General features: G+C 41.3%; 1 protein-coding gene across 9 annotated transcripts in view; it reads left to right on the forward strand.

Annotated features, from left to right (window-relative positions):
* The window catches only part of TMCC1 (transmembrane and coiled-coil domain family 1), a 190,821-nt gene that overhangs the window by 157,605 nt on the left and 19,215 nt on the right, over nt 1-14,001 (forward strand). The window contains exon 1 of one of the 9 annotated variants that reach the window (XM_039481553.1): nt 13,901-13,979. The exons of the other annotated variants lie outside the window; for them this stretch is intronic. Coding sequence (XP_039337487.1) covers nt 13,941-13,979 — 39 coding nt within the window. The 5' untranslated portion in view covers nt 13,901-13,940. Of the gene's footprint in view, nt 1-13,900; nt 13,980-14,001 lie in introns of those variants that run through there. 9 annotated transcript variants of the gene reach the window in all.

A 14,001-nucleotide genomic window follows, 5' to 3' on the forward strand; every position in this document is an offset into this window, starting at 1 on the left:
AGGGTTAATGCATTGAGAAACTATAGATACAACTTCCAAATAATGCAGTGACAGGACACATGAATCTTGTTGCAGTTTCAAGACATGTTTATCTTTTAAAGCAGCAAAGAGTCCTGTGGCGCCTTATAGACTAACAGACGTATTGGAGCATGAGCTTTCGTGGGTGAATACCCACTTCGTCGGCTGCATGCAACGAAGTGGGTATTCACCCACGAAAGCTCATGCTCCAATACGTCTGTTAGTCTATAAGATGCCACAGGACTCTTTGCTGCTTTTACAGATCCAGACTAACATGGCTACCCCTCTGATATTTATCTTTTAGTACAAGTTGTTGATTACATTAACCCAGAAATAAGGTTACAGAATGGCTTTTGGTTACTGTGGAGCTCAGTTAAATGACAGTTATATCTGCAAAAGAAAGAAACAACTTCTAAAATTAAGTTCTCCATGTATCAAACAAAAAAAAGTATGGAAATGTAGTTGAACCCTTCAAAATGACTACTTTATGTCAGAGATGAATTGCAACAGAAAAGATCTATTAAATGGTTACATAACAAGACAAATTAGATTTCAACAGAGAAGACTCCTCTTAAAAGGGGGGCAAACCCTTGTTTTAAGTGTGGTTGTACTGTGTAAAATGATCCTGTAAAATGACCTTGTGAAGTTGGATATTTATTCTCACTGACTCCATATCCAGTTTGCTCACTCATTTTACAAGTCAAATTTAACTTGCAGCCTGCAATCTGAAAACCAAGCTCTGTTCTTTACTGTGCCTTACACATTCACCACTAATATTCTGCATTAGTTTTAGAAAGCAGGTTGATGTGTGAGACAAAATAGACTGTACTGGCTCTGCAGAGCTAACAGTTGTAAAAGCTTTGTTTTGTCAGTAAATTAAGCGAATATGGCTCAGATACACAGGGGCAACTGGAATGAGTGAAAAGAGTGCCATTTTCTGTAGTCATTCCTATGATTATACCCTGTATTTCAAATAAATAGACTTGTTTTCAAGGTATCTATCCCTATAATTAAAATTCATCCACCTCCTCTCCTGTTTTTATTAGTGTAACCGCCTGCTCCCTGGACTTCCTGACACCCACATGGTTTCCCTTTCTGTTGATTTTAAAAAAAAAAAAAAGGCAGCTGCTAAGATAATCTTCCTTGTCCATTGCTCTGGCAATGTCTATTACTATCTCTTCCTCTTAATTCTCAAAGATCAAGTTCCTTCAAGGCCCTGCACATAATTCTGTCCTCGTTTATCTACTTCTATATTCTTGTAATTTGTTACCTATGATGCCAGTCTTAATGTCCCACTTGTCCGCCTATCACAAGTGATTTTCTTCCACACTCCTCTTTACATATGGGAAGTCATTCCTGAATTGTTCCACCAAATCATTACTCTGTGCATTCAGGACCTTCCTAAAGACCCACTTCTACTGTGACACCTACAAGAAGTCAAACTGGCTGATCATGCCTCGATGGCAGGTTATTTGGAGGTAGTTTTAATCATTTTTAAAAATGTTAAGTGTGTGAATAATCACCTGTTGAACACTTGTATGTTGTGCCCTTTCCTCTCTCCTTAGAGTAGGGACTATGTCTCATCCTATGTCTGTATAGCACCTACATAATAAATACCCACTTTTGTCTCATCCCTTTCCACACACCCCACCTGCTTCTGCTTCGTGGGCAGTGGTTGAACCATATATATTCCTCAGGGAGAAGGTGTTTCTTGTCACTCAACTATTACCTTTTAGCAACTAGTAGTGACTGATTCCTAAAAGAGTCCCTTCCAGTCTTAGACCAGAATAATGGTGACCAAGATACAGGGTTTCAGCCAAGTGGGAAGTGAGAAAAACATAGAATCTTCCAAGCGGTACCAGATTTGTAGACCTCAACAAGCCAGGAAATAACCAGGGTTACTGTGGGGTGTGCTGGTTGGTTTGTGAGGTGTGTTTGTGTGTTAGTGCAGAAATGTGAAATGTGTGGGTTGTGTTGTAACTGATACCACAGGTAATTCTTTCTGATAAGACAGGTAACGTCATGGCAGTAGCAACATTAAACATTTTTTCTTTCATTTCACTTACTAATGCTCAAATATTGGTCCCTTTCTGGAACTCTCGTACATTGCAAATATATGGAAAATAAAGCTGGTTGCTCTGTCACTTAAACCAGCAAGTTAGGGCACGTCTACATTACAAAATAGAACCACTTATTGACTGGGTCAGGACAGCTATATTGTAACTGGCTCCTGCAACAGTTAAAACTGTAGGGTGAAAATTTTCAAGGTTGCCTAAGTCCTATTTTCAAAGTGATTTAGGCACTTAGGAGCCTACATCTCATAGTTCATTTAAGTGCTATTAAAAACTTTGCCTATAATGTAGACGGGCAAGTAGTCCTTATGCCCCTGGTTAGTTATGTACCTTCTGTCATTCCCCCTTCTGTAAATTGGTGGTGATAAATGTTTACTCTGCAGAGATATTGAGGCGTGATTAATGTCTATATAATGTTTTGAAGATGTAAAGCACCATATACAGTAGAACTGCTTTAGTGGTCATTTAGTTTCTATGAATAAATTACAAAGCCATTTCCTCTTGGTGCTACATTGTTGGTCCCGCATGCTATGTAGCTGGGGCAAGCAAAAGAATCAAATTGGAAGCAATTTTTCTGATTTTTCTTTTTCAAAGATAGGAAAGAACTTCATACCTCCTTGAGGGACAGTTGGCTGCAGGCAAAGAATGTTACTGCTTATGGGAGGTCCTGTTAACGCCAATTAGACCTTACTGCAAGACTCTCATGTCTATGCTTCTGTTCACATGTCTAAATTAGCAAGCTCTGTCTTCTAGATCTGAATATATTGAGAATTTGAATGTAAAGATCATAATGGGAGTTGCTCAAAACAATTCTTAGATGCTGACTTACCGAAGGCTCCTCTGTATAAGTGGAATGGAATATAGTGTGGAGCTGTAAAGAATGTGTGGGGTGCTGAAGACGCAGCCTTTAGGAGCTCCCGTTTCACAGCACTTCTATCAGCAGTTTGCCTTAAGATATGGCTGTGTATGTTCCTTTGCATTGTGTGGAAAACCTTGTTAAAAGAATGTCTCCGTGAATCATTGACTTTATCACTTTCTGGACCTTCACCCTGTTCTTGCAGTGATCCAGACTTGCATGTTAACAGAAATTTTCACATTCATACCCACTGTTTACATCTAGCCTATAGGGCCCCTCCCTGATGTGTATGGAGAATCTAAGAATGATTAAGTCTGGGTGTTCTATAAACAATGAACTGGAAGGCTGGTGACTGAGAACATGTGCAGTTCTGCACTGGACAAACAAAGGTTTGTGATGGGGGGGTTCTCCTACCTTTAGAGAGATTTTGTGCAGATTTAATAAGCAGCCTCCAAGAAGCAGATGTAGCATTAAAAAAGTGAAATAAAATGTGGGACTTTGAATAGCTCCTTACACTAACAAAGCTGTTCTTCTGTAGTGCATGTGAATACTGTTTCCATTAAGATCTAGAAAAGTCACACCTAGTGTGTTGTGCCTTCAGACCAGGGCTGTGTTCAGTTCTGATGTTTCACTGTTGCACACATGAATGCACCTCAATTGTACTATTCCATCTGAAGCCAGCCACCTCCATGACATTTTCTGATTATCCTTTTTTGATATCACAGAGCACCAACTCAGTGCCTAGCCTGTAGGTTGTTGCAACCCTATCTGTCATGGATACCAACTGGAGTATCTTCCATGCTCTATCAAAAGGCTAACTGTTGAATAAACGCTGACGTAGCCAAAGAATTTCTCAAACCACTTCAGGTGAGCCATAATGTCCCCTCACAGACTATTTGCATTTCTGACTGAGAGTCTGAGTAGATGGAGCACCAAAGCACAATCTGACATTTTTTTTCATTGAGATTAATAATAATAATGCGAAGAAGAACAGGAGTACTTGTGGCACCTTAAAGACTAACAAATTTATTTTAGCATGAGCTTTCGTGAGCTGCAGCTCACTTCCTTCTCACAAAGTGAAATCTTGCAGGAAAAATGCTGCTGCTTCAAGTGATGGTCCCTATTGTATTCCACTGAGAGGATTATGCCTGCGTCCAGAGTCGAAGAATTTGAAAGTAATGTCTGTTGGTCCGTGCATGCACCTGGCTCACCCTACTTTCAAATTCTCCGACTTCGGACACAGTAGAATACAGATAGGGATCACACATTGAAGAACCTCCAATTACAGGTAAGTAACCTCCTAATTACTTCTCTGTGGAATGCAATTGGGACTGAAGAGAAGGGTTTTATTACACCAGTGAACTGACTTCAGCTAGGATGGACAATGTACTAGCCTCAGTGCATATATCAGATTTCCTGGTGGCTTATAAACTTTGTTTTACTTTTTGCTTTTGAATGTGGTTATTTGTGCCAGCCTTGCAGAGCTGAGATTAACTGTTTCCATAGATCAGAGGTTTTCAGATTTTTTTCAGATTAAGGACCACACACACAATGTGAACCACACGCTTTTCCTTTCACAAATTTATGGAGTACCTTTACTACCATTCACAGTTGCGTAACATCCCCGTGGCATATACAGCAATTGCCTGCATGGAAAAGTAATATTAGGAAAGCATTTCATATATTTGAGCCATCTTTTAATTCAATTTAGCAGTGGCAAATGAGGAAGCACTATGTGATCAGACAGCTGTCTTCAAACCACCTGTGGTCTGTAGACCACAATTTGAAAACGTCTGCCATGGAGGTGGACAGTTTCTTTCTTTCTCACATGTTGTTAATCTTAGAAATGTGATGTCTTTAGGGCTGGTACCATCTTAATCCAACTATTGCTCAACTAAGGGAAGAACCACTTGCTCTAATGTTTGTGATAGGTGACTGACTTCCTTCTGTTGATCACAAATTGTATTTACCGGTAATTGTGTGTTTTGAAGCTGACTTGTAGTAATCCCTGATACTTGCATATCTCCTCCCATTCAGAAGGATTACTATGTGCTTTTTCATGCAGTATGTAGTGGGATGATCAAATAGAGATGCACAATCATATATGGGATAGATGCTGTCATTTCTGTCTTATGTTAGGAATGCTACACAAACTAATTGGAATTTAGCACAGGGCATTGGGGTTAACTCTTGTTAATCTGCAACAAGTGTTACGGTATTTTCAGCAACCACAGGCTGTCAGGATTTCAGCCTTACACCTAGGGTGAGACTGCACCTCCAGAAGCACAGCACAGCACTCCCTAGAGCCATACTAGGGTACTGGTTCATTACTGATTCAAAGGGAACAGTGACATCTTCAAAAAGATCAACACCACTTCATGTGGCACTTAAGGTTTGTTGAATGGATATCTAATGTTGCCTGTTTTTCATTTACTGTGTGTAATTAGTAAGATGTGAAAAGTTCTCTTTTTAAGGAACATTGCTCATCAAAATAAGAAATACCAAAATTAAAATGGAACAAAGCAACTAAAGCTAAATCAGAGAACCATGCCTGGGATATGTTTCATTTTAAATAAACATGAGACCCTTTATAAAGTGTCGGATCCGTGTCATTTCTCAAGCTCAGAGGGATTTTTCAAGCTCAGAAATGCCAGAAGAGTTGAGATACAGTTGTACTTGTTCTTCCTCTTTAACCTACCTCAGTATAAATAGCCCTGTTCTCGGTGTTCTTAAAGGTTAAGATAATATATGGAACATCCAGGAGGTCAGTGTGGCCTCATGGTTAGAGTACTTGTCTGGGATTCAAGAGACTGTTCTACTCCCAGCTCTGCCAGTGGGCTGCTGGGTGTCCTTGTGCAAGTCACTTTGCCCCTCTGTGCCTCAGTTTCCCCTTCTGTAAAATGGGATAATATTGACCTCATTTATAAAATATCTTGAGAGCTCCAGATAAGAGCTAGGCATTAACACTCTTGAGTCCGAATCCATTTGGAACCTTACAGTTTACCCATGTTCCAACCAGCAGTTAGTACACAGAAAAGCGGTAGGTAAACAATTTCCTTTTCCCTTGTTTCTACCTCCTGTAGCAGCTGCTTGGTAGTGAGAGGAGGTTTAGTCCCATATAGTGACTCATGCATAATACTGCAGACACATGCCTCACAGTAACCAGATCAGAATGCAAGAGGAAGTGTCTTAGTCAGATGGTGGCAATGACCCTGGCCACAATTGACTCCTGATCCTCTACAGCCCTAACAAAAAAACACCACCACACATACACATTGATAGTATGTCCGGCACTGGCCCTCTGAAAAAACTCTGCCAAAAAATCAGAAAGCTGCTGCTGTTTATTTGTTTGGGTCATTACACTAATTGAATCTATTTCCCTATGTTAAGTTCTCCTCACACCTTCTATCGGCCATCTTAATTATCACTTCAAAAAGTTTTTTTCCTCCTGCTGATGATCTCATCTCAATTGATTAGACTTTTCCTGTTGTTATGCATACTTCCACCTTTTCATGTTCTCTGTATGTATAAATATCTCCTGTCTGTGTGTTCCATTCTATGCATCCGAAGAAGTGAGCTGTAGCTCACGAAAGCTCATGCTAAAATAAATTTGTTAGTCTTTAAGGTGCCACAAGTACTCCTGTTCTTTTTGCGGATACAGACTAACACGGCTGCTACTCTGAAAGCTGTTTATTTACAATGCCTGTCTAATGCAATCATTTCAGCTTTGCTGGAATTCAGTCATAGCCACTTTCTTCTTGTCCAGGGTACTTTTAAATCTTTAAGATGATGAAAGCACTCAGTCTATTGGACATCAGTGGTCTTTTGACTAATGTCAGATAACTGATTATTTTAGTACCATATCTTGGCATTTTTGTCTATCTATCTATCCCCACACACCCCGTCTGTCTGTATGTCTGTCTGTCTATGCCACATTCCCAGGAATGGGATTGCAGCATATCTTTTCCCCTTGTTGCTGTAAAAAGCTAATTAAAACTAGCTTAAAAACTGAGTTTATATACACAATCCTTACTGTTCCCTGGGGACACCAGCATTTCTAATGCATCTAGAAAATGGGCTATGTGATTTATCTTTCCACCTGTATAAATCTGTCTATTGTAATGAATAAAATACTTTCAAAGAAACAAGTTTCATCAGATTTTATGGTCATACTTTGTTCTCTATAAAAGCAAGTAATCTCTTAAGAGTAGAGTAGCTATTGGTTTTGTGTGTTGTCTCCTACTCTCACAGGCTTTGTCTTCACCACTTAAAAGAAGTTTTTGTTGGTTTTTGGGCTTCGTTGTTCTTTTTAAACCCCAGGGCAACAGGTATTCGCTGTCCCACTGTGCTTAAAAAATACACTATCTTTTTGGCAGTGAAGATTTAGCCTAAAAGTGCATTTAAAAGAATGTGTTAACTCGTAGCACAGTGCCATTATACAACAGTTGAAATTGCAGGGGAAATTCAGAGAGGCAGAATGTAATTACTCACACTGAACATTTGGTTGACAGTTTTAACTACTGCAGAACTTTACCATGGGAGCTCTAAAGACAAGTGGTCGGGGCCACACTTTTACATCTCATCTGAAAGACAACTCCTCCAGGTGTCCTTACCATGGGCGTGGCTACACTTGAAAGTTGCAGCGCTGGGAGTTACAGCGCTGGTCGTGCAGCTGTGCAGGAACAGCGCTGGTGTGTGGCCACACTCACAGCTACCAGCGCTGGTGTGTGGCCACATTTGCAGCATTTGCAGCGCTGTTGGGAGTGATGCATTATGGGCAGCTATCCCAGTGTTCAAGTGGCAGCAACGTGCTTTTCAAAAGAGGGGGGTGGAGTGGGGTCTAGTGTGACAGGGAGCGGGGGGAGAGAGAGAGAGTGGATTTTTGGAGCCAACACTGTGTTACCTTCCTGCCTTGAAAAATCAGAACATGTTCCCGATCCCTTACCCTTAACTCTTAACTGCAAACAGCCTGCATCCAACACGACTCCCCGCTGTTTCACTCACTCCCTGCCTGCCTCTCATTTGATTGTTTACAGCCAGGTACAGATTGATCACAGCAAACAGGAGCTCTGTTTGTTTTTTAGATAAGCAGCACCGGCAACGGAGCTCTGTGCGGAGCTCGGAGTTCACAACAAAACAAAGAGAGGCTGCATAACAAAACAAAGAGAGTAATTTAGTTAAAAGCATTCTGGGATATCTCCGAATACCCTGGAGGCCAATTAAAGCGCTGGTGTGTGGCCACACTTGACGAGCAGCGCTGGATCACCAGCGCTGCACTCATTATACCCCAACCAGACCAGGTGTACAGCCAGTGCTGCAGCCAGGGAGTTGCAGCGCTGGATGTGCCTTGCAGGTGTGGACAGTTACTAATTGCAGCGCTGGAAAGCCTCCACCAGTGCTGCAACTTTCAAGTGTAGCCAAGCCCCATGACTCTGAGGCCCTGGTTAAGTAGTGCTAGCTACTGATCTGACCCTAACCACCTTTGCTTTTGGGAATTGATGAGATTACAGCTTGAGGGGGTGTGGCTGCAGACATGATTCTTTAAAGAGCTGTGAGAGCTGTAGGCTGGCGATTCAGTCAAACATGAAAAAGGCTTATCTTCACATACAGTGCTACAGCAGCACCACTTTAGTGAAGATGCTCCTGTGCTGACAGGAGAGCTTCTGCCATCAATGTAGTTAATCCACCTCCCCAAAAGGCGGTAGCTGTGTCAACAGGAGACATAGTGCTGTCTACACGGGCGGGGGAGGGGAGGGGGATTAGGTCAGTATAACTACATCACTATGGGTTGAGGACTTTTTACAGCCCTGATCAATGTAGTTATACTGATATGGGTCTGTAGTGTAAACCTGACCAGAGGTGTTTTCTCCTCTTTAATTTTTGTTCGCCTAAAGGTGATGATTACAGATCTCACTTTACTAATGCATTGACTGCCTTTTAACCATCCGTGCATCCCAAGAGTCTCTACCCTCCTGTATGCTTTGAGGAAAGAAGTCAGTCTGTCTATTCCTTGTGAGTTTGTTAGCTCTTGGCTACTAGGAATTTCAATACCAATCTTCCGATTCTCTCTCCACCTACTGTGTATCCATTGTCTTAAATTTACTTTAATGAATCTGTTCATTAGAGAGGGGAAGTTTCAGCAGGAAATCAGACTCATGACTTCTGTTCTGATCCTGTGGTGTGGATGGGTGGTTGGTTTTTTTTGCGGGGGAGGTGGTGCAGTGCAAACACTTCTTGAGTATTTAGTTGTTGGGAATGTTTATCATGTAAAGAGAGATCTTGATCATCAGGAGACATGACTAGTCCAGTCTGCTCAGAAACTAGCTATGCACCTTCCCAGAGCTGCTCCCAGCAGAGTCATCCTTCCCCTTGCAACAGCCAGATCCTCTCTCACCTTGCCCTAGTTTTAAGAAAAACGACACTTCTCGGTCACGTTTTCAAAGCTTCAAACAGAGAGGAGGGAATAGAAGCTGTAATAAACGGCTCCTAAAACCATGTGTGCCCGGAGCGCTGCTGTTACTGGCTTAAAGCCAGCTGCCCTACTTGGAAACAAAGTAAGTCTGGATTTTCAATGAGTCAGCAGGTACTTTTGTGTGTGTGAAATGTTCCCACCAAGGTTTTTTAAGAAGACCCACCACACTGTAAATAAGACTCGGTGTATATATAATTTATAGAAAGACTGCGGGGGAGGAGGGGAAAAAATAGGTTCTTCATAGGCTCTGCACTGTGGAGTAGATATGTAGAAAAACTCTTGCAGGGGAGTAATCCTGGCAATTTGAACAGTGAGGAATTAACAATGAATTAAACCCTTTAGCTAAGGCATCCAGAAGACAATCTCCACCTGCCAGGAGGTAGGGAAAGAACTGAGGTCCTCACGTGGCCCAATCCCCCTTAATAGTGGGGACAAAACAGCTTTCAGTACATTTTTTGTCGTCTTATGCTGGGAGGAGGTCATACTAGCCTGTCTGGACTGACTTATTAGGACATTGGGGAAACACATTTGAGATATGAGCAATTGAATGTTAACTCACTTTCAGGTGTTCACACTGAACATATTATATTCCATCCACCAGCATCCCTATAGCATCCAACCCAGGTAGATTTTTCAGTAATCCTAAATCATTAGTTTTGGACACCAGAACTCCCCAGTGTTCTGAAAGATACAGGTTTTGCCAAGTGTTGTGGGTTTCTTGACCAGACTAGCTATAGTACAATAAAAAATCAATTTCAGTCCAGAATAGTGTCTACACAGGCAGCCATTCTGGAATATTTTATTCTGCTGTAGCTGTTGCAGTCAGTTTCCCCATGTAAACAAGACCTTAAAACCCTAAGGAATCTTGATCAGGCTGGTGAAAAGAAAACGACCCAACATTTCACTATGAAGTTCCACCACTGACTTCTCGCCCTGAAAGAAAACCAACTTGGAGTGTTAGAGGAAGAAGTTGGGGCATTAGAATGATTTAGAGCATCTCCTAGTGGAACTAGCTTACAGTGCACCAAAATCTAGTGAAATTATTTTTATAGTAAAATAGTGTTTAACATCCCATATTGTTTCATTGCATTGAAATGTGCAAATTGCTGTTATGGTTATAGTAAAAACTCAGCTTGGGGAGAAGCTGATTTGTGAAAAATAACACAATTGTGTTGCTCTGTACAGGTTTGTGTCTCATGTCCTGGATAGATTCCACACCCGCTCACTTTTAGCACCTTATGCTCTTGAGACACAGTCTTAATTTATGGAAGAAATTGATCTCTTTCAGAACCATTATTTTCTGAGAATTTTGCATTAGTTTTCAGTTTTTCATTTTCAGTTTCCCTACTCCAGCAGTAAGGGTGAATCTTTGTGAGCAGTTTAATAAAGACTCCTGTCGCTGGAGCTGCAAAGCTGCTGTATAAGGCACTTGAGAGGAGTGATAAGATCATATCAACACGCTGAGTAAGCTGGGCTGTGTGTTGACATTCTAACAGAAGCACCAAGTGAGAGAAATTGTAAACTGAACTACAACTGCACATAAAATCTTTGTTGACTCTGTTGGCGATCCCGCACAAGGTCCATGTTCGATATATGGCTTGATCAGGTAATCAGATATCAGAGCTACAGTCCTTAGGAAAGATTGATGAAAATCACAGATTCCCACAAGAGAAACTAAATTATATACTCTTCCAAAATACATGTAAGCCTGTATCGCAGAGATTTAATATTCTCTGTGTAGTATTGCTAACCTGTGTGCCGTTAGCAGAACAGATTAATACTAACTTTTGGTGCTGCCTAGAAATCTTAAAAAAAAAAACAAAAAAAAAACAAAAAAACGCATCCCCTTTTGATTACCAAGCAATTGCTATGACGCAGGCTGTGGCTACACTTAGCACTTCAAAGCGCTGCTGCGGTAGCGCTGCCGCGGCAGCACTTTGAAGCGCTAAGTGTAGTCAAAGCGCCAGCGCTGGGAGAGAGCTCTCTCAGCACTGTCCGTACTCCACCTCCCTGTGGGGAATAACGGACAGCGCTGGGAGCCGTGCTCCCAGCGCTGTGGCTTTGACCACACTGGTGCTTTGCAGCGCCGCAATTTGCAACGCTGGAGAGGGTGTGTTTTCACACCCTGCTGCAGCGCTGCAAATTTGCAAGTGTAGCCAAGCCCAAAGGCTGCTTCAGTCAGTAGCTGATATTTCCACAGTCACCCCGGACTGAAGAATAATATTCTTAGGTTTCCAGCAACCAGAATCCTTTAGAACATAAAATGAAACGTCAAACACTTTAACTTCCAAATGTCAGACAAGATTTTGTGTAATAAACAGTGAACTTCAGTGCTAGGTTACTAGCTAGTGGCCCTGCTGAGCCTGCCCAGCACTAATTTGTGTTATGACAGTGCAGTAGAGTGCTGCCTGTCTAATGGAGGGTATTTATTACAACTTACTGTATGTATACTGCATTGTTTCAAAGGTATATTAAACTTCATGGAGGAAGGAAATCTATCTATTCTAATAGATTTTTATTTTGTGCTTGACAAAGTGCATGTTCTTAAAATGAATGCAGGAATGTTTCCTGTGGTGTTTACAGATTGAGAGATAAATTGGATTAAAATAATTATCTAAATAGACTAGTGAGGAGTACTGCCAAGTGTTTAAGACAGTCAGCAGGCTAGTCAGGGAGAAAAGAATGAGCACCATTATAGTGTTTGTGATCCATGCTTTGCAAATATAACCTATTTACGTAGAGCTTTAAAGGTCACATGAAGCCCAAAATGCAGGTTTGTTTTTACATGCTTTAGTCCAGTAGAAATGTTTCACTGATTCTGTTTATTCCAATGGAAGCAGTTTATAAAACATTGTACCAAACACAGCCACACTGTACTAGCACATAAGGACCTGGTGGTGAAAAAGTCTAGAAACAAACGTGAAATGGGCTTTTTGTTGTTTGCTTTTCCTGCAGCTTGTACAACAAAGTTTCAAGAATTAGATTGTTTTAAATGGATGAGTTACCACTGTCTGCCTCCTTTTGTACAAATGCTGGACATGAAGGGAGTAGCAAAAGGATGATTTTGTTTCCCAGCCCTGAACCCAAATTCCTGAGTCACATAACCTCATCCTCAGCGTCCCCATCTCAAAAAAAGGAGGAAAAAAACAAATTGCCTAGTCCAAGGGAAGTGCTCTTTACTTAACGTTATGTAGCACTTTTAATCTCCAGAATGTGTTACAAGTAGACGCTGTTAGTTATTAATGACTGATAGGCCAGTTTGGGACTGCTGTATTAACAATGGCAACTCAGAGCAAGTCACTCTTGCAAACATTTTGTCTGTCCTTTGTTTGAGCTTTCGTATTATTCATGGTTATTTTGTTTCTTTACATCCCACCATTTCCTTGTGTTCAGATGAGAGACTTCAATAGAAATAGGGGGCTAATAAGTTGATACATTCTAGGCACAGCCACTGGACAGATTACACTGAGAGCAATGAGAGAGAGAAAGCCCTCTGGCATAAAGAAAGCAGTCAAGTCTAGGGGACAGAGCAGGAGTTACATTTTACCTAGTAACCAGGTTCCTGAAATACACAGCCCCAGGGACTTCTAAGGAAAAACGTTGGATTTCCAAAGAAAAGAGAGTTGTTAAAAGCTGCATTGTTTGAGTGTCATTCCCGTTTCTTCACTGTGACTGAGGAAATGTATTGAATGCTGCGCAGGAAAAGAACTGCGTCTGGAAAGCTGGGGCTTATAATTGCCCTGCTCATTGATAAATATTTCCTAGAGGGTGTAATGGGCTTTATAAAATAAACTTTCCTCCAGGAGTTTGGGCCAAGTGCTGTCATCAGAAGCAGCAAAAAATAGTAGCTCTAATTAAATTAAATGTGTTTCCCATTGTTTTCTCTTTGTCTAACTTGTTTTATGCCATGCAGGAATAAACAGTGCGGTGACCTTCCTTTCAGCAGTGCTGTATTAATACTGCTCTTATCAGAGTTAGGTAATTTGTTCTGTATGGCCATGACTCTGTCATGCCCTTTGTCTTGTGTGGCGTCTGTTTTGGAGCGTGACTGGTAGAAAGAGAGCAAACTTTTGCATTGTCTACATCTCTGTTACTTTTTGCTCCATACAACCTAGCTCATAGCTGCTGCTTTGTCTGTGAAAATGGGATTGCTCTTCTATAATTACACAACTGAGTCCAGTGGGTAAGATGGAAATTCACGCTTTCGGGTATTGCCATCCATGTGCAGGCTTGCATTAATGCTTTACTTTGAATGCTATAAAAATGAGCTGTCCCTTTAATATTTTTTTCATGCCTTGGATGATGTCATGTTTTTATTTCTCACCCCCAAGCCTGATGCAGGGATAATGCCTTTCCTCTTGAAGGGGAGGAGTTACTGAGTAATTACATGATTCATGGTTTCAGGTAGTGACTAGTGAGCTACCTTCAGACTGTTGGTTAGTTTTGCTGGACTCATATCAGAACAAGAGCTTGGCTTTTAGTAGAGCGGTTGTAGGCATGTTAACTCTTCTTTGTGGAAGCCATGCACTGGGAAAATTTATTGCGGCTCAGAAAAGCCAAGGTAGGCTAGATGAGAGACAGCA

This window comes from Mauremys reevesii, linkage group 7 (assembly GCF_016161935.1).
Source record: "Mauremys reevesii isolate NIE-2019 linkage group 7, ASM1616193v1, whole genome shotgun sequence".
NCBI lineage: Eukaryota > Metazoa > Chordata > Testudines > Geoemydidae > Mauremys > Mauremys reevesii.